The following is a 20,399-nucleotide window of genomic DNA, read 5'->3' as shown; positions in this document are numbered from 1 at the left end:
ACGTGGCTTACTGCAGCAGGAAACTTTCTATGAAAAGTTCTCTAACGTAAAGGAGCCTACTTGTCTTCCATCCCATCCTACCACGGAGGAGAATCTTCCAAACCAAGGGTGCACGCAGGCGAGCCCCACAGCGTCGACGGGACAAATGGCAAGTAGCACTAGCCAGTAAGGAATCAGTGACCCAGGAGGCATGCAAAAGGAACAATCTCAGCAGAAAAATGCCTGAAACTCCCAAGATTTCAAAACAATCCATGATGAAGTTAGGAAACAGGAAAAAATTTCAAGTACTGAATCGAAGACAAAAGAAGGAGTTTTGGCAAGAACCATATTTACTGTCCATTGCAAGACCACAGCACCACAGACTACGTTCTTTCAAAAAGCATTTTGCTCCAGCTTTTTGCACTGACTTCATAAGTGACAACTGTCATGACAGTTTGTAACGCAAAGGATGTGAAAACAGCAGTCTGTGTGTGTCCCCCCATTCCCCTCCCCCCGCCATGGTGGTCCCCAGCACCAGGTGGCCTCCAAGAGCTGCCTTCCACCCAGGCAGGGTCTGGGGGAGAGGCCACTGGCTGTGCTCTTAGTGCAGGCAGAGTGGTGCTGGCTCCTCCTTTCTAAATTAAATGCCTCCCCGGATCAGGTAAATTTATCCCAGTAGTTAAATTAGAAGTACTATGACTTGATACCCACCCAGGAAATGACTTAGTCATCATTTTCTCAATATCCCCTGAGAGTTCTGCCCTGCTCTCTTTCTTCTCTATCATCCTAAGTTGCTGGGCAGTGTGGTAATTACACATATTTTCACATCCTTTTAAAAAAGCATAATAGTAAAAATGCCTGAATGTAAACGGATGCAAAGTCAGACATTTACAAACAAAAAGGTTCAGAGCAGACTTTGGCTTCATTCAGACCAGAAACACTCTTAAAAAGCATTACAGAGAGTAAGGACAGTGCAGAGAGGAACAACGTGGCTAGAATCTAGTAAATGCATGTGAAATTCTACCATAGAGTTTGTTTTCAATCCACGTGGAGGGGAGGGTTCGAGGGAGGGGAGCGTTATTACAGTCCACCAGGGGCATCTCCTCCTCCGACAGGCCGTCGTCATACAGCAGGGAATCAGATGGGGTGGACGCGGCCAGGTCCAAGTAGTCCTGGAAGGGAGAGAGGGCTGGTCACCCCTGGCGCAGGCCACTACTGGACACGCCCGCCACTCCCTGCCCAAGAGCAGAAGCCCCGGCAGAGTCCCACCCCATGCCTACTGGCCTCTTGTGAGACCTGAGCCCCTCGCCAGGGTGCCAGCACTGAGCTCCTCCAGTCCCTGCCTCGCCTGGCCCTGCTCCATGGTCCTCATCGCTCCCCCTTCGAAAATCACCTCCTTGGGGGCACAAATGTGCTCCCTCACTGTCCTCGTTCTCTCTCTGCAGCACTGGGGGCACCAGGCCCAGCACTGGAGAATCAGCCTGTCTACAAAACCCAAGGCTCTGAGAGAGCTCGCTGCAGTCCCATGACTCATTGCAGGAATGCCAAGAAGCACTCTCCGGCTTCCCTCCAAGCATCTCGAACATCATGTCAGGACTCAGAAATCTGAGGCGCTGATGTGGGTTTTGCAGAGGACACTGCTATAGATAGGCTTCAGCTCCCAAGCATGACGATTCTTGAATACCTGCTATTTCCACTTCCCTGGTTAAATGTGTAAAGAATGGTTCCAGCGTTTTGCTGGCTGGTTCTTGGCACTGTTCTAGGAAGGCCATCTCTTGGCATCAGCTATCGCCTTTGTTTGGGACAACCCTGCGCTCACAGGGTTCACCCAAACGGTACACTGATGCTCTGATGCTGAGTTTTATTACAGGTGGCCGAGTCCATGCATCTTGCTCTGAAGAAATAACTTTTAGTAAATGTGTCAATGGAAGGACAAAACCACGACGGCAAGGTCTGTGCCTGTTTTGTTTACTTGCGTGCCCAGCATCTAACACAGAACACGGGAGTCAGCGATTGCTTAATCAATGTTAGTGGAAACTTTGTTGACTTCCTCAGTCACCTGAAGTTGTAAATTTGGAGGCACACGGATATGACTGTTTGGCCCACACAGAGGTTTTAGAAATTTAAATGAGTTGCTATTAAAAACCGGGAAACAGGGCTTCCCTGGTGGCGCAGTGGTTGAGAGTCCGCCTGCCGATGCAGGGGACATGGGTTCGTGCCCCGGTCTGGGAAGATCCCACATGCCGCGGAGCGGCTGAGCCCGTGAGCCATGGCCACTGAGCCTGTGCGTCCGGAGCCTGTGCTCCGCAACGGGAGAGGCCACAACAGTGAGAGGCCCGCATACTGCAAACAAACAAACAAAAAAAACAAAAAACAAAAAAACTGGGAAACAAATAAATATCCCTTAAAATTCAGAAGACCCGGCATGCCGGCACTCATGTTCATACAGGTTACAAGTGTCCACAGTGAGGGGCCTTTCAGGGGCAGCTGGCGGGCTCCTGTCTGTCACAGTCTCTGCCTGGTCTCTAGTCACTTCCCACCCCTAGCCGGGCCCCTGACAGCATATGAATTTAGGACACAGTCATTTCAACTCTACTTCCTCATGTTCTGTTATTGAAAATGATTCTGTTTGGCTTTGGAATATTTTCCTCCCACCCCTATCTGTGGAGGGCTCTTCCTAAGGGTCAAGGTAAAAATCTTGGTTTCTTCCTGATTTAAAAGAAGCCCAAAAGGCCTGGATTAAGGACAAGGGTACAGTCGCTGGCTCCCCCTGGGGGCAGCACGACCAACTCCCTCCAGGCAGCCTCGCTCTGGGTTCCGCGCTGGGAACTCCACAGACTGGAGGGCGGGAGGCCCGCGGGAAGCTGGCACCAGGAATCGTCTCCGGGTACTCACTCTGCTCTTAACCATCATCTTATCCAGGTCTTTGCTGATGTCAGCGAACACTGGCCTCTTGTCTGGCTCCTCCTTCCAGCACTGCAGCATCAGACTGTACCTGATGGGACACACAGGTGGGCGGTGACAATCCAGCAAGGACTGCCCGGTCATAGCCACCGAACTCAGTATAGTGCCCTGGGCCCCGGGGGCTCTGTTCCCGAACTTCAAAGCTGTTTTTGTGTCACCGACATCCTTCTCTGAGGTGGGTCAGAGTTTGAGGGGTCAGCAGGGGCTCACAGCGTCTGGCGCTATGATGGCTAAGGCAGAAATGCTGGTCGTTAAAACTCTTATGAAGGACGAACTGGGTATGAACACAAACACCTGCCAATCACACTCTGACTTGTACCTTCCCCCCTCCCCTGGGGCCCTGGCCTGGCTGCAGGGCTTCCAGAGCTACCGTGTGGGTGTGCGCTGGGCCCCTGCCTGCCAGCCCAGTCCGTCCAGGGAGGTGGCACCTACTCACCCTTGCGCTCCCCCATCTAGCCTGGAGCCAAGCACGTGGCAGGCGCATGACAGGCTTTATAGAATGAATGGACCAGTGTCTCTCTGCCTGCAGGTGACCCCTTCTCATGCGTTCTCAACCTGTCCTCTGAGAATCGTCTGATGGAACCACCGTCAGATGAGAAGATTCCAGTGCCCTAGGGCTAAAGTCCAGGCTTCCCCTGCCCACTCCTTGCCTGCCTTTGTGCCGCCACTTGTGTACTCCCCTATATGTGCCCTTGGGGCCATTCTGAATTACCCACCCCTCTCCAAGCATCCTGGGACAGGTCTCTGGCTTCTGGCTCAAGCTGCTCCCTCGGTCTGAAGCACCCTCTCATCCTTCCACCACCTTTCCCCAGGTCCTGCTCCCCCCCCCCACCCCTGTAAGTCCCTCCAGGAGGCCGACCCAGCCCCCAGTGGAGTCAAGGGTCCCCAGCATCTGCCGTCACACCCAAGGGTGGTTCTCTGACTTCTGCCCCGTCATGCCCTGCCTGTCACTACCCGCCACCGAGCTCGCCCTGGGCTGGCACCCAGGGCTGCCCAGGAGCGGGAAGGAATGAGTGCATGTGTCTCATCCCCGTCAAAGTCCAGTGTGTCTGTGTCTGAGGAAGGCTGGGCCGGAGCAAAGCCTGCTCACATCTCCTCGCTGCAGTTGTCTGGCCTCTCCATCCGGTAGCCTGTCTTCAGAAGGTTGAAGAGCCGCTCTGGAGGAATCCCAGGGTAGGGGTTGCCCCCCAGGGTCACAATCTCCCACAGCAGGACACCGAAGGACCACCTGCAGGGAACAAGAGGACCAGTGAGTGGCTGCACTGGGTCTGCAGTGCCCTCTGAGCACCAGACACTCATCCCCCCAGCAGCGTCTGACCCCTAGTCCCCAGTACAGAGAGCGGCCCAAGTGCTCACAGCTTCAGCCTGTGCTGACCTAACAGATGGGGTGGGGAATAGAGGTGGGGATGAGCCATCTGCCTGCCCTGTCCCCACCCCTGCCAAGCCCCTGCCCAAGCTCAGCCCCCTCACCCAAAAGGGCACACGGCTGGCCCCTGAGGTGATGCTCTGAAGCATCAGAGATGGCACAGGGCAGCCAAGCAAGCACGTCAAAACGTAGGCGGGACCTAGGCCACAGGGCAGAGGGCTCCCTGCACAGTTCCTTCACCTTTTCTTGTGCTTGCAAATTTTCATAAGATCTTAGAAGAAAAAAAAGCACTTCTATAGAAAACATACTTAACTGTGAGAGAAAATTTACTGTGAAGTGGGGACAAAATCATATCACAAAACAGTATTATCACACGAGCCCACTTACAGTAACAAAAAGCATATACCTGCACGCCACAGAAAACTCTAGGCCATGCCTGCGAAGGCCAGCAGTAGTTACTTAGGGGTGGTGGGATCCTAGTGGCTTTTAGTCTCTTCATTTTGCTTTCCCCTGCATTTCTAATTTTCTTACGGTCAACTTTGTAATCAGAACACAGTTGTTAAAACTGTCTAAGAACTGCCTTTTCACAGCCCACATTATTCAAAATATGCAAGCCTGTTCAGAGCACTTGGAAACAAGTCTGTTGTATTTTTGAAAACTATCAAAAATGTAATTGGGGGCTTTCCTGGTGGTGCAGTGGTTGAGAGTCCACCTGCCGATGCAGGGGACACAGGTTCGTGCCCCGGTCTGGGAAGATCCCACATGCCGCGGAGCGGCTGGGCCCGTGAGCCATGGCCGCTGAGCCTGTGTGTCCGGAGCCTGTGCTCCGCAACAGGAGAGGCCACAACAGTGAGAGGCCCGCGTACAGCAAAAAAATAAATAAATAAATAAAATGTAATTGGACCTGGAAGACTGAGTTTTGGTCCCCAACTTGGAGTAGTTTGGGGCACCTGCCTAGAAACTCACTCAAGACCACCCCTGCCTCTGGGCGGGGACCAGTCCCCAGGGACCTGCTTGAGCCCAGCCTGTGCTCAGGCCCACAGGAGGGGAACTGTTTGGCTGAGCCTGTGTGTCAGAGACACCCAGAGAGGAGAGGGGAGGGGAGAGGGAGGGAGGCGAGGGGGTCTGCAGCTATGGCTCACACCCTTACACTCCACCCTTACACTCTGAAAGAAGCAGCTTTCAGAATTACTGCCTGGGCCCTCGCCAATTGCTGAGTGAATACACAAAGCCCCGGCAGCTTGGAGGGTTTACTGTGGATGGTTGGCATGAACTGACAGGCACTCAGGGCCAGCACTGCTCCCCAGTGGAGGTGTTGAGACAGGTGGCATGGCCCTATACACATGTAACCTCCCCCGCTCCCGGGAAGGCAACACCCACTCACACGTCACTCTGGGTGGTGTAGATGTGATCGAAGAGGGACTCAATGGCCATCCACTTGACTGGGATCCGACCCTAAAGAGGGTGTGAAAGAAAGGCATTAACGTAGCTCTGACATCCTGGGAACTGGCGGCGGGTGGGGGGAAGGGGGGCCACGTCCCAGGCTCTTCCAGCTCTGAGGGGATGCTGAGTAATGACACCAGAGTGTTCCTGGGTACAGGACTGGCGCCTCGCAGGGGCCGGAGCCCCAGCCTGGCCCTCCCAGGCTTGGCTGAGACATCAGAGGGAGTCAGCTGGCCTGCCCACATCTACGCAACGTGTGCCTGTCACGCACCACAGCCCTGTTGAGAAGAAACCCAAGAAGTTGATATTGAGCACAAGCCAGGTCCCCCTATGGCCGCTTCCCTGGCTGCTGCCGCCCAGTGGGTGGGCCAGGAATACCATGCAGCGACGTCTCCCTTGATTTCTGAGGGTGAACAAGTTTGAGAAACTGACATCCAGCATTTTCCATCTTGGGGACTTCGGATGCAAACAAACACACTAAAGGCTCTTCTGAGAAGCTCTGAGGGAAGAAATCAGTGTGTGTGCCTTCGGGCTGGTTTTTACCTCTTATTTTATCCCAGGGCCCTTTCAGCATCCTCTGAAAGAGTGCCCCCTACCACAGAGGTGCTGGGGTCAGACCTAACAAATCCTTTCTAATGCAACTCGAGATATAGCTTTTCAGTACAAATAGGTCAGCCTTAAGGCAGAAATCAATTTTTTTTTAAAAGGCATGCATTAGACTTCAATGCAACGTTTACTATAATTCTTTTTTAAAAAAGTATTCTTGGGCTTCCCTGGTGGCGCAGTGGTTAGGAATCCGGCTCCCAATGCAGGGGACATTGAGCCTGGTCCGGGAAGATCCCACATGCCGCAGTGCAATGAAGCCTGTGCGCCACAACTACTGAGCCTGCGCTCTAGAGCCCGCGAGCCACAGCTACTGAGCCCACGCACCTAGAGCCCATGCTCCGCAAAAAGAGAAGCCACTGCAATGAGAAGCCCACGGGCTGCGATGAAGAGTAGTCCCCACTCGCCGCAAATAGAGAAAGCCCGCACACAGCAACGAAAACCCAGCGCAGCCAAAAATAAAAATTAAATAAATTAAAAAAACTTTTCTTTAGGATTTATATCCTTAATGAAGTGTGACTGTTTCGCGGGGGGGTGTTCCTAACAATGCTGCCTACAGCCTGTGCTCTTGGGGGACATGCTTGGCCACATTGTGCTTCTTGCTTCATGACACAGGGCCTTCCTGAGGACCTATGTGTCAACAGGAAAGCTCTGTCCACCGCCCTCCACAGGGCAGGGAGCAGCCCCTCTCCACTTCCCCTTCAGCACTTCTGAGATGTGCTGTCACAACAGACACCCCAGAAGAAATTAAACATCACCCTCACGGCCCCTGGCAGCACCAGGTCTTCTCCTGACCCTCAGAGCAAAGCTGAGGTGTATGCCGTCCCTTTTTGTGTTTTTCTTTTTGAGCAGCATATGTTCTGAATGCCAGGTTAGCTGTGTGTCTTGAAGGTACCCGTGAGCTGGCCCTGTCCAGTCTGTCACAGGGAGGCTGCAGGAGAGGGGCTGAGAGGGCAACAGAACTAGAGGGTCAAGACCAATGCCACAGAGAACTGGACCGCGCCAGGGAGCCAGATTTCCCGAGAAGGGGCCCTGACCACCTGTTTCAGTGACTCGGAAAAAGCTTCTGAAATCCCTACATTGCGACTCCAGACCCTGTCTCCAGGGCCTCCTGGTGCATCTTCCAAACTCTCTTAGGCAGGGGTTCCCAGGCCCTCGTCCCAGGAGAATCCCCACCTGTAAAGCGATTCATTCCCTTCTGCAAGGAATGAATAGCAAGCTTGGGTTTATTTCATTTCTCTCCTCTAAGCAAAGGACTAAAGGAAACAGTGACCTTCGCCCTGTAGAATCAAGAGGAACAACTGCAGAGAAGAAGGTTGTTATTTCTGCAGTGTTAGGTGACCTTCAAAAAGGATAGTGATCAAAAGCGAGAGAAGCTGCAGGGCCCCCACTTCCCAGCGGGCAGCTCTGCAAGACCACGTGTGGCCCTGAGGAAGAGAAGGAACAGACTTGGGGCTGAGTCCTGAGCTGGGTCTCTGGGGACCCAGGACTGGGGAAGGGTTTAGGGATGAGGGCTGGAAATTTATACTCTAAAAACCTGCTTTATCTTCTCCAGATAAAAATCTTGCCCCTGCCCTGTGGGTACCCTGACAGTCGCCCACACCCAGCCCGCGAGCCCCAGGACCCGGTACCTTGCTCCTCTTCACGTAGGAATCCTCTTCATAAACATCTCGGGACAGACCAAAATCCGAGATCTTCATCCTGCGCCCCTCGGCTACTAGGACGTTTCTGGCTGCCAAGTCCCGATGGACGAGCTGCAAGGGAGACAACGGCAGGGACCCCTGACACCCGGGCCCACGGCAGGCGGAGGGGAGGGCAGGGCTGGGACGGCACACACCTTCATCTCGGCCAGGTACTGCATCCCCCGCGATATCTGCCAGGCGAAGGAGATGAGGTCGCCCATGGTCAGGGCCCGCTCCTCCGGGTTGTCCAGGTAGCTGGAGTTGCGGCTGTCTCTGCTGCCCACGTAGCCGGGCCCCGCCTTGCGGCTCTCTCGGAGAAAGCCCCGCAGGGAGCCGTACTTGGCATACTCCACAATGAGGAGCAGCGGCCCTGGGGGCAGAGGGGGCTGTGGGCTGGCTGCCTGCGGTGCCCCGGGCAGGCGAAGTCAGGCCAGCTCTGGGCAACTGCTTCCCAGAGCACGGGGTAGGCCGCAGGGCTAGGGCACCTGGGCAGACAGACCCAGCCCTGCTCTGGGGGGCAAGTGCCTGCATTCTGGCAGCCTGAGGACTTAAGCCCCAGCTCACTCTCACATCACTGGCTCTCCGCCTTGCGGGAGCCATGCCAAAGCCAGCTGCCTGGGTGGTCGAGCATGACCTCTTCCCTGTGTGCCCCAGGCAGCCGGTCACTACATTCAGGACTGTCCTGGGAGGCACCCCCTGCTGCTAGGATGTCAGGCCTTTCTGCATCCTCGGTCCTGCCACAGCATGGCCTGGGGACGGCTGACAGAGGCAGGGTCTGGATCTGCCTGTGGCCACCTGCTCCCTGCTCCTGTCTGCTCTCAGCAGCTCTGGGCTGCAGTCCTGCCTGAGGCCCAGCCCTGAGTTCTGCTGGCTCTGACCAGTGTCCCTGCTGCCCTCTCCCTGTCAGCCCCGTCTCCCTCACACCCCAAACACACACACACACACACGCACACACACACGCGCGCGCGCGCGCGCACACACACAGTGGGAGGTCCCTTGGGTGGTACAGCAGGTTTGGAAAACCAGCAGAGCAGGATGCTTTTAAGTGAGAGATGGTGACAACGCCTTTGCCACGCAGGGCTGGGGTTGGGGTCACCCGGAGCTTATGGCATGTCTGGTTTCCCGTGCCCAGGAGGCAGTGCTTGTTTCTGGAGCTCCCTGCCTTGGGGGCTCTGCCTGGAGCAGGGTGCTGACAACCAGGATGTCCCCAGAGACCTCATGGCAGCCCTGGCAGGCCCAGGGAACACACTGCGGGGAAGGCCTCACACAAGCACTCCTGCTGCACCCCTTCCTGCCCTCTCACTGACACGCAAGCTCCAGGCAGGAGCCAGAGACCCTGCTTCCGGGAGGAGAGAGAACAGGCGCCCAAGGAGGAAAGGATGGGGAAGGGGAAGGAGGCAGAATGGAGCGGCCCAGAGCCCCCTGGCCCGCGCCTGGCGGCTGCTCGTCCCTGGCTGGCCTTACCGTCCTGGCTGCAGGCTCCATATAGCTTGATGACTTGCGGGTGGCTGACCTGCGTCAGGAGGTTGAACTCTGACAGCAGGTCCCGCAGCTCGCTCGCCGAGGCATTCTCTGAAATGCACGTAAACACAGCAGGTTGCAAAGCGGTCCCTTCTGTTAGCCCCTTCTGCAGCCCTGCTGGGTCACAGCACCCACAGCGGGGGGGCGGGGGGGCGGTCTGCACAGACCCATTATCCCCTTCAGAGACATCCTACCCAGGTTCAGACGAGGCCTGCAAGGGTCCCACTGCTTGGAGCTACTCTCAGCCCGTGGGAGGGTCAACAGCAGCCTCGTGTGCCTCCGGGGAGTAAGAACCCGAGAAGCACACTTCCACACGAGCGGATCTTTCCATGGAAAGCCTCCCAGGGCTGGGCTGTACGCACAAATGGCATTATTTCCCTGCAATCACCATCTCTCAAAGACAGTGGTGCACAGAGACCCCCTCGTTAACCCTTCTGGGAAGGTAAAGGGACTCCCTGTTGTCCCCAAACACCTGCTGACCAAGCGCTCAACAGTGGTGGGTGAGGCCCTGCAGAAAGGTGAAGACCGCCAGACATCACAGAAGTCCTCCAGCCACGCTGAACACGCGTGTCCCAAGGGTGGACAGGGCATGCTCGGGCTCCCACCAGAAGCTTGGGTGTGGAGGTATTTTGAGACAAAAGCTGTGGCTACACAGTTCTCCTGGGTCAGTGCCCAGTGCCCAGCTGTGTCACCTCCTCTGGGTGCAGACTTGTCTGGAAATGAGAAGACAGCTGGGAGATGGGGCACTGGGACTCTCTGGACCACATGTAGGTGACCCAGGGCCAGTCTCACTGTGCCCCTTAGGGCCTGGGATCTCATGGGCAAGGGGCGACCCCAGTCTGAGGGCCTGGGCAAGTATCCAGAAGCACTCTGCACGGCACGGCCCCCCGACTGCTGAACCCAAGTGTGCATCAGCCGACTGTGTCCACTGCACGGCCGCGGGGCCTCAGTCGGTCCACCTGGGCCAGAGCCCGGCTGTGCCCAGTCTCTGCTGAGAAACTCCAGTGAGGATGCCTAGCTTGCGGCAAGCCTGGGGCGGGGCAGACCCGCTGAGGACCAGTGGGGATTGGGCAAGGCAGGGCCCTAGGGGGCAGGGACTGGTCCTTACAGGTGGTCTCTTCACCAGGACTCTGGTGGATGCTTGGCTGAGAGAAATGAATGCAGCAGACTGGGTTGGGGAGAGCTGTCAGTCCAAAACCCAAAGGGCTTTTAATTTAAACTCGGATCTTTACCCAACACTGGTACAGAAGTAGCACCACTCCAGAACCTTCCAAGGGAGGAACGTCCTCACCCTGCTTCTCCAGGGACCACGCCAGCCCACATCATCCATGGTGGGGATCCCCAGACTGCAGCCACTCAGGAAGAGCAACTGGGGGGCCTCTTCAGGAGGCAGCAGGCCAGCTGCCAGAACCCTGGCTGTCGCGTGGCTTCACCATCCCTTGGGGCGCCCGCAGATGTGCGTGGCAGAACCATCATTGTGTACTGCCTGGACAGATACCTTTCAGCATCTTTACAGCCACAGTCGTGTACCCCGCTTTGCCTTTCAGCCGGAAGGCCGTTGCTTTGACCACTTTTCCAAATTCTCCTTCTCCCAGAGTTTTTCCAAGAACCAAGTTCTTCCGAGGGAATTCCCACTTTGGATCCTCCTATGTTGGGTGTGAAGGAAGGGAGACAAGAAGAGAGGGAAGAAAGATGGTGAGAAAAGAAAGAAGGCAAGACCTGGTGGACAAGCTCCAGTGTGCAGACAACTGACCATCACCTGAACCAGCCCATGATAGTCACCATGTACAAGGGCAGGACCCCACAGTCAGGCCCTGAGGTGCCGTGACATGATGTGTCTCGCGCACGGGAAGGCAGGTGTTGCCACAAACCAGCCTGGACTCCGTTATGTCCGTACCCTTGCTGGCCCCTGTCTACTGAAGATGCCCTGTGCCACCCAGGCCCATGTCCTTGTCTGTCCAATGAGGGATTCGGGGCTTACTCAGCACCCACAGGTGCTCACAGGGGAGCATGGCCTCTTCCCTGGGAGTCAGGCCCAAGCTGCTCAGCACCGTCTCCGCTTTGGACACCAGGCCACAAGGCACTGACTGGCCAGCAGCCCAGATCTTCAGGTGCCCTTTCCAGAGACCCCCCCAGGACTCCCAAGAGTACTGAACTGGCACCAGTGGCCCAAGTTGCCTACCAGCCAGCCCAGGACCCCTGGCTACTGGTGGGAGTGTCAAGGACACCTTCCCTGTGTGGCAGCCCCTGGAAAGGTGCCACTATGTTCCTCGGGAACCTCCACCCCAACGCGTGGAAAAGCCTGCTCCTCCCATAGGCCCAGTCATTACCCTGAACCTGCACCCCCCTGCCTTCCCACCGAAGTCCCATCCACATACCATGCCCACTCAAGATCACACCAGGGCAGCTTCCCAGACCCCCAGCCTGGCTCATGTACTTGAATTCTGGGGATGCTGAATCCAGTCTGGAACCTGCCTTCCTGTGCCAGCACTGGGCATCCTTTACCCCAAGCCTCGCTGCAATTGGGTGGCGAGTGGGTGTGGCTTCAGGTGCTATTTACGCTGTGCCCTGCCAGGCTCGCCTAACACACGGAGATGACACCACTGGGGACGCAATGCCCCCCAGTGAACAGAGCCTTGTGTTCTGACATCTGGGAGCAAGGCAGTCTCCTCTCAGCACCATGGCCAGGGGCGCCTTCCAGCCAGTTCCCGGGCGTCCTGGTGTCTCAGGTTCCCCAAGAACCCATAGTCAGGGTCAGTGCTGACAACACGGTCACCGCCGCCCTGGCGTCCACACTGCACTGGATAACAGTTTACTGCTCACAGACACTGCGCTAAGGTGGGTATCACTGATTTGATCCTTGATCCTCTTAAAAATGTCAAAAACCATTCCCCCCACTTTACACGAGACAAAACAAAGGCCAAAAGATTGCATAGCACATCGAAGACCTCGGAGCTGGTCAGCGGGGCCCCCGGACCTTGGGCCCGGCTCTGAGTTGCTCTGGGCTCTGGGCTGGAGGCAACACGGGCCCAGGGTGGTTTTTGCGGAGGAGTTCCCCCTGCGCATGCACCTACCAGCACCACTCTCACCGTGCGCCTCAGCCCCAAACCGCCAGGGCATTTAAAGGAATCAAACGGCTCGTCCCACACGCCTGCTGTGGAGGCTGAGATGCCGCTGGGGCTGGAGAACCCCACCTGCGGAGCGATGGGAACTAGGGAAGTCAGGAGGGAGGCCTCTGTGGCCACCACGTCAGGGAATAGCCCTCACGGCCCAGACCCTCACCGAGGGGCCAGCACCCCTTGGGTGGCACCTCCTATGAATCCTGGCTACCTCCTACCCTGGGCTGCGGATGGTGGCCCCTGGGTGCCGAGCTTCCTGCACACGGCGCAACGCTCCCTACCCAGCCTCGTGGGGGGAACTTCTGTTCCCACGCACCCTCGACTCTGGCCACCTCCCTCAGCCCCTCCCAGTGCCCAGCTGCCAGCAACTTGGGCGCTCCCAGCGAGCACGCTGAAGGGCACGGCAGGCAGAGGAGTGGCCTGGCCAGGTCGGGGTGGTGTCTGACGTGCACACGCTGACTGCAGGCCCAGGTCCTGCCGTGCAGGAGGGGCTCGGGACGCCTGCTTGCTGTGGGTGGCACTCCTCATCGGCCGGCCAGCCACGGGCCCTGGCCAGGCTCCCCCGCAGGTGCCCTAGAGGCCCCTCAGTGCCCCGTCCCTCAGGGCCAGAGACAGACTCCCCTCTCTGCTGCTGCCACCCTGACCAAGCCCCCGCCTGCCAGCCTCTCATCAGTGCCTCATCACGGGGCTCCCACCCCACAGACTCCCAACAGAGCGGCCTGCGGAAATGAAGGCAGAACATGGGCCCCACCCCCAGGGGTCCCACCCTCTGAGAATAAAATCCATGGTCCTCCTCAGCGCCTCCCCCAAGCCTTCCTCCTCCCAGCGCTTGGGGCATCTGCAGGATAGCTCCCGGTCAGGTTCAGCACGGCCCACCCTCCCCGTATCCTAACGGCCCAGATCTCAGTCCATATAAATCAGCACCCATCATTCTCCACCCTGCTCCATGCTCTCCGCCCCTCCCTGGAAGGCGGCTCAGTGAAGACAGGGGGCTGCTGGAATGCTCAGGGTGTCCTCGCAGTGGGTGAGAACGCATTAGCCCTAGGTGACCCATCCCCTCCTCCCCTCCCCTCCCAGCTGCCCGAGACCAGAGGCCTGCGCCACCTGCAGGTCCCCTCCCCACCCGGGGGCGGCTGCCTCCCCAGCCCCGAGGCCACACGGGGAACCTCACCGGGATCTTGAAGGTGTCCACAGAGACCTGATTCTCTACGGAGTCCAGCGAGGGCCGGCGGGCACCGGATGAGGAGTAGCTGACCGGAAAGGCCTGGGCAGGCCGGCGGAAGGTCATCTCAGCTGAGGCGATGGGTGGCTTGTGGGCATTCTTGTGGTAGCGGTGGATGCAGAAGGTGGACAGCAGCACGGACACGATGAAGGAGAAGAGCACGGCTGCCGTGATCACTGTGCGGCAAAGCCCGTCACACAGCGGGTCTGCGGGCAGCGGGGGTGGGCCATGAGAGATGACACCCCGGGAGGGGGACCCCGAATACCCTCAGGAGCTGGTACAGAGCAGCTCTCCAGCCTGCCACACCCAGGACAGCCGGGAAGCGTCTGCTGTGACCAGCTTTGAGCATCCGGGAGAGCACTGCTGGTGTGAAGGTCTGAGAGTAATTGCCAACCCTCCAACAGAAGCGGCCCACAGCAGGAACGGTTCTGTACGTTTTTGCTGTTGGAGACTGTTACCACCCTTTTCCAGAAGGAATGAGAGTTTATAAGCAGCCCGCCTAAGGTCACACAACAGACGTCATGCACACCTGCACCCACCCACCCTAGAATGCTGCACTGAAGCCAGAGGCCCAGGGGCGCTGGTGGGGAGGTGCAGCTCTTCCCCTGTGTTCCTGATGTCTTTTGTATTTTCTTTATAGTCAGTATAAAGGAGGGAAAAAAGAAAAGTGGCCCAGGACCTAGGGCTGTGCAATAACAACCCAAATACCAGAAAAGCACCCCTGGGCTCAGCACATCCGCATGTGCTCAGTGGGGCACCTGCTGTCCCAGAAGAAGCACCTAGAGGCTCTGGCTAGGAGGATGGGGACCCATTTGGCCAATGCCATGGGCCCAGCAAAGGCCCTGCACAGGGACAGTCCGAGCAGACACTGAGTTATCTGGTGAAAGAAATAATTTTCCAGCCCAACCCTTACCACAGAACTTTGGGCCAGGGAGTTCCCTGGTGATTCAGTGGTTAGGGATCTGTGCTTTCACTGCCAAGGGCACGGGTTCTATAATCCCTGGCTGGAAACAGAAGCAACCTAAGTGTCCATCGACAGATGAATGGATAAAGACAATGTGGCACATATACACCATGCAATATTACTCAACCATAAAAAGAAACGATATTGAGTTATTTGTAGTGAGGTGGACGGACCCAGAGTCTGTCATACAGATTGAAGTTAAGTCAGAAAGAGAAAAACAAATACCCCATGCTAACACATATATATGGAATCTAAAAAAACAAACAAAAAAAGGTTCTGAAGAACCTAGGGGCAGGAGAGGAATAAAGACACAGACGTAGAGAATGGACTTGAGGACACAGGGAGGGGGAAGGGTAAGCTGGGGAGAAGTGAGAGAGTGGCATGGACATATATACACTACCAAATGTAAAACAGATAGCTATTGGGAAGCGGCCGCATAGCACAGGGAGATCAGCTCGGTGCTTTGTGACCACCTAGAGGGGTGGGATAGGGACGGTGGGATAGGGAGGGTGGGAGGGAGACGCAAGAGGGAGGGGATATGTGGATACATGTATAGCTGATTCACCTTGTTATAAAGCAGAAATTAACACACCATTGTAAAGCAATTATACTCCAATAAAGATGTTAAAAAAAAAAAAATCCCTGGCTGGGGAACTAAGATCCTGCAAGCTGCATGGCACGCCAAAAAACCCCCAAAAACACCACCAAACTTCAGGCCAGAAGGCAGTCTTAGAGACCCTGACCCAGCTCCCAGTCTGCACAGATGGGGGAACCAAGACCCTGAGGGAAGGAAAAAGGTCTCCTGGGTTTCCGCGCCTTCCTGCAATTTCCTCCCTCGCTCCTCGGGGCTCAGGGAGGTGTGGGGATCCCTGCCCGCGTGGCCCCAGCCAGCTCACCTTGGCTGTCTTCCGGCTCACAGAAACACTTCTTCTCCTCCGGGAAGCAGTTGCAGATACCGAAGCCGGCTTTAATCCCCCGGCGCTCCCCAGGCTCGTGCCCACCAATGATGCTGCCGCCCCCTGATGATGGACACAACTCACTCAGCAGCCCACTCAGCCTGGGGGGGACCTGACCAGCCAGACCACCCAGACAGGAGCGTGAGAGGCCCCTCCCCACCTGATGTCAGCACTCTCAGGCCCAGGGAGCGCAGTGAGCTCAGAAGTCTGTGTCACCCAGGCAGGAGTCTCAGCACGACAGGCCCCCAAACCAGTCCCCTGGCCACAGCGGGCGCGAGGAGGAACCCACAGGCTGCCCAGGGCCCTTGCTGAGGTCCACACATGGTTACTTTTCAGAAGCAGAGCACGGGCAGCAGGGGCAGCCTGGAGCCAGCGGAATGGGGGACAGGGCGCTGCACCCCCGTGAGTTGGCCAGGACAACACTGGAGAGGGTGGGTCAGGCCAGCAGGCGCTAGTCTTGGGGGAGGAGAGCCCTTCGTTCAAATGAAATGTTAGAAAAAGGCTCAGCATATGCAACCCAGGAAGTTGGCTGGCCTGGCTGAAGTGCAGGTGGGAGTCCGAGCCCCCTCAGCTTGCTACCTACACCCCCTTCCCAGGCCCTGCCCTTGCTCAGGTACACGCACAGGCTCGGTGCTTACGGAGGCAGTCCTGGGGGCAGATGTTGGCGTCTCTGCTTTCCACGGCGTCACAGTGGCCATCGGGGCAGGTCTTGATGCTGGGGGAGCAGGTGGAGAAGTTCCTGGTGATCCCTATGGCACACAGCAGGCAGTTACTACCATGAGGGAGCACCCGTCCTGGTCAGACGTCCAGAGCCGGGAGGGCCGCACCCAGGGCCTCCCAGGCCAAGCCTGCACCGCCCCCCGCAAGGAGAAGCAAACCGAGGCCTGAGCCGAGAAAAACCACACGTGGAGCCCATCCCTGGGGAGAGCTTGGGGGTCCGGGGTGTACAGGGCAGCCCAGGCAGTGAGGGCTGGGCAGTCCCAGGGCTGTGCCCGGGCTCACATCAAGGAGGCCAGAAGAGACCAGACAAGGCTGGGACCCTCTCAAGGCGGTACCGTGAGCGGGACCCTCACGCTGGTGGGCGAGGCTTGGAGCCAGCAGTGGGCTAAGCCCAAGGATGTGCAGGCTCCTCCTGCTTGGGGCCACACTCCCAGGGCTGGGATCTCCCAGGTAGAGCTTCTCTGAAGATTGTTTTGGATATTTTGAATTTTTTTTAAGGTTTGTGTTTTTATGAACTAAAGCCAACTATGAATGATGTGCACAGTGTAACCTACCTTATACTCATCCACCTTTTGGATCTTTGAAAAGGGTCTGTGAACTTGTGTCTAAAAGCAGTGGGTGAGGGCTTCCCTGGTGGCGCAGTGGTTAAGAATCCACCTGCCAGTGCAGGGGACACGGGTTCGAGCCCTGGTCCGGGAAGATCCCACATGCCGCAGAACAACTAAGCCCGTGTGCCGTAACTACTGAGCCTGCGCTCTAGAGCCCACGAGCCACAACTACTGAGCCCATCGGCCACAACTACTGATGCCTGCATGCCTAGAGCCCGTGCTCCGCAACAAGAGAAGCCACCGCAGTGAGGAGCCCGCATACCACAACGAAGAGTAGCCCCTGCTCGCCACAACTAGAGAAAAGCCCGTGCACAGCAACGAAGACCCAGTGCAGCCAAAAATAAATAAAATAAAATAAATTTATAAGATATAAAAAAAAATAAAAGCAGAGGGGGAATGGGGGAAGGTTAGGGGGAGGGATAGTTAGGGAGCTTGGGATTGACATGTACACTCTGCTATATTTTAAATGGATAACCAACAAGGACCTACTGTAGAGCACAGGGAACTCTGCTCAATATTACATACAACCTCATCGGGAAAAGAATTTGGAAAAGAATAGATACGTGTATGTGTATAACTGACTCACTCTGCTGTGCACCTGAAACTAACACAACATTGTTAATCAACTATGCTCCAATATAAAATAAAAAGTTTAAAAAAAATAAAAGCATTGGGTGAATACATTCACAACTGCACACGTAATTTATGTGCATACGGGTGGAGAAATGGAGACACAGATGCCAATTCACATCTAGTTTAGGGACAAATATATGTACAGAAATTTAGAATAAAATAAAAAGAAAACACGCACATCCCAACTTTGGCCCAGACCCTCCCAAGCCCAGAGCGAGTCCAGCCTCAGGCACCTGTGATCCCACGGTGATAAACAGCCCCAATGTCCTCATGCCACCCTGCACTAATGTCCACCCTCTCCTGGCATCAGGAGTCACAGCAGGGGACAAGGCGCTGGGGAAGAGACTCAGCGTGGACGGGGGTGGGGGGCATCGCAGAGGCTGGCAGGGCCCACACAGACGCCCTCTCCACTCAGTCGTCATCACCCTCCCAAACACCCGGCTCTGCACGGGGCCTACCTTTGCCGTCTCCCTGTCTCCACTCGCACCTGCCCGTCAGAGAGCCCAGGCCGCCGCATTCCTCACACTCGGGCCGCCTCTTGCTGACCGCGCAGGACAGGGGGCAGCCTGGCTCCTCTGCCACATCTGGGGGTGGCAGAAAGCAAGTCACAGGGGGCCAGCCTGGGCCCTGTGTCCAGCCGCCAGCACCCACGGGCGAGGGCAGCAGTGGCTTAGCTGTCCCCACGGGTTGAGCCCAGGGGGGAGGTAGTGACTAAGCACCGGGGCACAGGGCAGTGAGGGGGCTGCTGAGGAAGGGGTGGTACCACAGTCACAAAGCGGGGACAGCTACTGGGCTGAGATAAGTATGGAGGGAGGGTGTGAGGTGGCCAGACTCGGCCAGTGACACACAGGACACCCAGTTAAACCTGACCTTCAGATAACGGTGAACCCCTGCTTTGTGTAAATACGTCCCTAATATCACGGTGACACGCTTGGAAGTTTGTCTTCTAAGAGACACTGCAAAAGTTGCACGAGACGTACTTACACCAAAAAAATTGCTTGTTGTTTACCTGAAATTCACGTTTAAGCAGGGTCCTCTATTGTATCTGGCAGCCCTAAAGCAAGTGCATAGGTAGGACGCACTGACAGAGGTGATGGGCAGCAGTGACTGTCCACAATGCTGTCACTCTGGGCTAAACTGTTTCACACTTTGCCCCTGTCATCCTTCCAGCTTGGCTGTGCGGCGTGCGCCGTTTTCTCATCTTACAGGGAAGAAGGCTCAGGCTCAGGGAAGCCACCAGTTAGTGAGGGGGAGCGGGACCGGGGCCCTTCTGTGGGAGAAGCCCGACCCTCCCCGCAGCCCTGGCACTCACATGTCCCCTCCAGTGTGACGAGCAGTGGGGCCTGGGCTTGCCGGCGGGTTGGCCGTTCGACGGCCACTACCGTGTACTGGAGTTGGGCACACTCGGGCCGCTGCAGGGCCTCCGTGTCGTTCACGAACAGGGTCCCCGTGGTGTCCTCGGCCGAGGTGACCACCCCCAGGGCGCTGCAGTTGGCGCTGGAGAGCTGCAGCCTGTACTGCACGTGGATGCCACTGAACTCCTGGCAGTTTTCCACACAGACTTTCCCAATCTAGGCATGGGACACAGGGAATCCTTAGCTGGGTGGCTGGACCACCTGTGAGGGTGGCTGGAGGGGCTCCCTGGCAGCCTGAGTCCCAGGACAGTTTCCTACTCAGCCCAGGAAGGTAGCTCCCCATCTCCCCATCTCGCACGCCCCCGGAACCTGCAGACCATCCGCCTGCCTGGTCCTGCCCTGCCCAGACCATGGGACCACTACCCATACCTGCCCCTCAGAGCCGGAGGTGAAGGAACACGGGGCACCGGGGTTGGTTTTGGGGGCTGGCCCTCCAGGGAGGTGCTGCTGGCCTGCCCAGCTCATCCCTCACTTGCTCACTCATTCAGGCACAAAGGCAGCCCGTATGCCTCTTACACACCTCCCTCTCTTCTGGCCAGGCCAATTTTGCTCTGGGAGCAAAGCAAAGTTCCCACCTGGGGTGGTCCACGCCCGAGCCAGGTCACTCGCCTGGTTAGTCAGAACATGGCACCCGGGCCACGATTCATGCAGCATGGTTGTCTGTCCCACATGGGACCCAGGGGGCCTTCCTGGGACTTGGGCTGGAACCCCTGGGAGAGAAGGGATGCTTCTCCCAGGGGTGCTAGGCTGGCAGCTGTGGTCACTGGGGCCTGGAGCTGGTCAGTTGAACTCTCCTTTTTACCCGCCCAGCCACTTGAGTTACCGTAAGGGCTGCGGGTGGCTTGAGATCAGAAGCTCTGACTAGTCAAGGCTGAGGGCTGGGGGCCTGGTGGGGGGAGCGGGGATAGGGCCCTGCCTGCAGCCACACACCATGCCCTTGCTCAGCCCGACTCAGGCCCAGGGCAGAGCCAGGCTCCTCCAAGCCCACACTCGACGCCACAATAAAACCACCTGCTGGGCTCCAAGCACTTCCCTGTACAAGCCGGGCTCACTTCCACTCTCTCCAGTGACCCTCAAAATTGCCCAAGGTCATCATCCTCAATTTACAATCATAAAAACTGGGGAGCCGGTGAGAGACCACAGTGAGTCTGAGGCTGCACTGGGACTTGGGTCCCTGTGCCCTCCTGAGTCTGCTGGAGCATAG

General features: G+C 56.9%; 1 protein-coding gene across 1 annotated transcript in view; it reads right to left on the bottom strand.

Moving 5' to 3' along the window:
- The window catches only part of RET (ret proto-oncogene), a 93,874-nt gene that overhangs the window by 11,244 nt on the left and 62,231 nt on the right, over nucleotides 1-20,399 (bottom strand). The window contains 13 exon segments of the mRNA XM_089898412.1: nucleotides 1,004-1,151; nucleotides 2,875-2,974; nucleotides 4,034-4,171; nucleotides 5,694-5,764; nucleotides 7,987-8,109; nucleotides 8,193-8,407; nucleotides 9,502-9,609; nucleotides 11,057-11,204; nucleotides 13,849-14,105; nucleotides 15,760-15,882; nucleotides 16,458-16,568; nucleotides 18,239-18,364; nucleotides 19,093-19,351. Coding sequence (XP_089754538.1) covers nucleotides 1,004-1,151; nucleotides 2,875-2,974; nucleotides 4,034-4,171; nucleotides 5,694-5,764; nucleotides 7,987-8,109; nucleotides 8,193-8,407; nucleotides 9,502-9,609; nucleotides 11,057-11,204; nucleotides 13,849-14,105; nucleotides 15,760-15,882; nucleotides 16,458-16,568; nucleotides 18,239-18,364; nucleotides 19,093-19,351 — 1,927 coding nt within the window.

This window comes from Delphinapterus leucas, chromosome 16 (assembly GCF_059928025.1).
Source record: "Delphinapterus leucas isolate spDelLeu-1000000601 "Yukka" chromosome 16, BTC_Dleu_Yukka2, whole genome shotgun sequence".
Classification (NCBI taxonomy): Eukaryota; Metazoa; Chordata; class Mammalia; order Artiodactyla; family Monodontidae; genus Delphinapterus; species Delphinapterus leucas.
The sequence above is the reverse complement of the archived record's forward strand: the minus strand, read 5'-3'. Positions and strand labels throughout refer to the sequence as shown.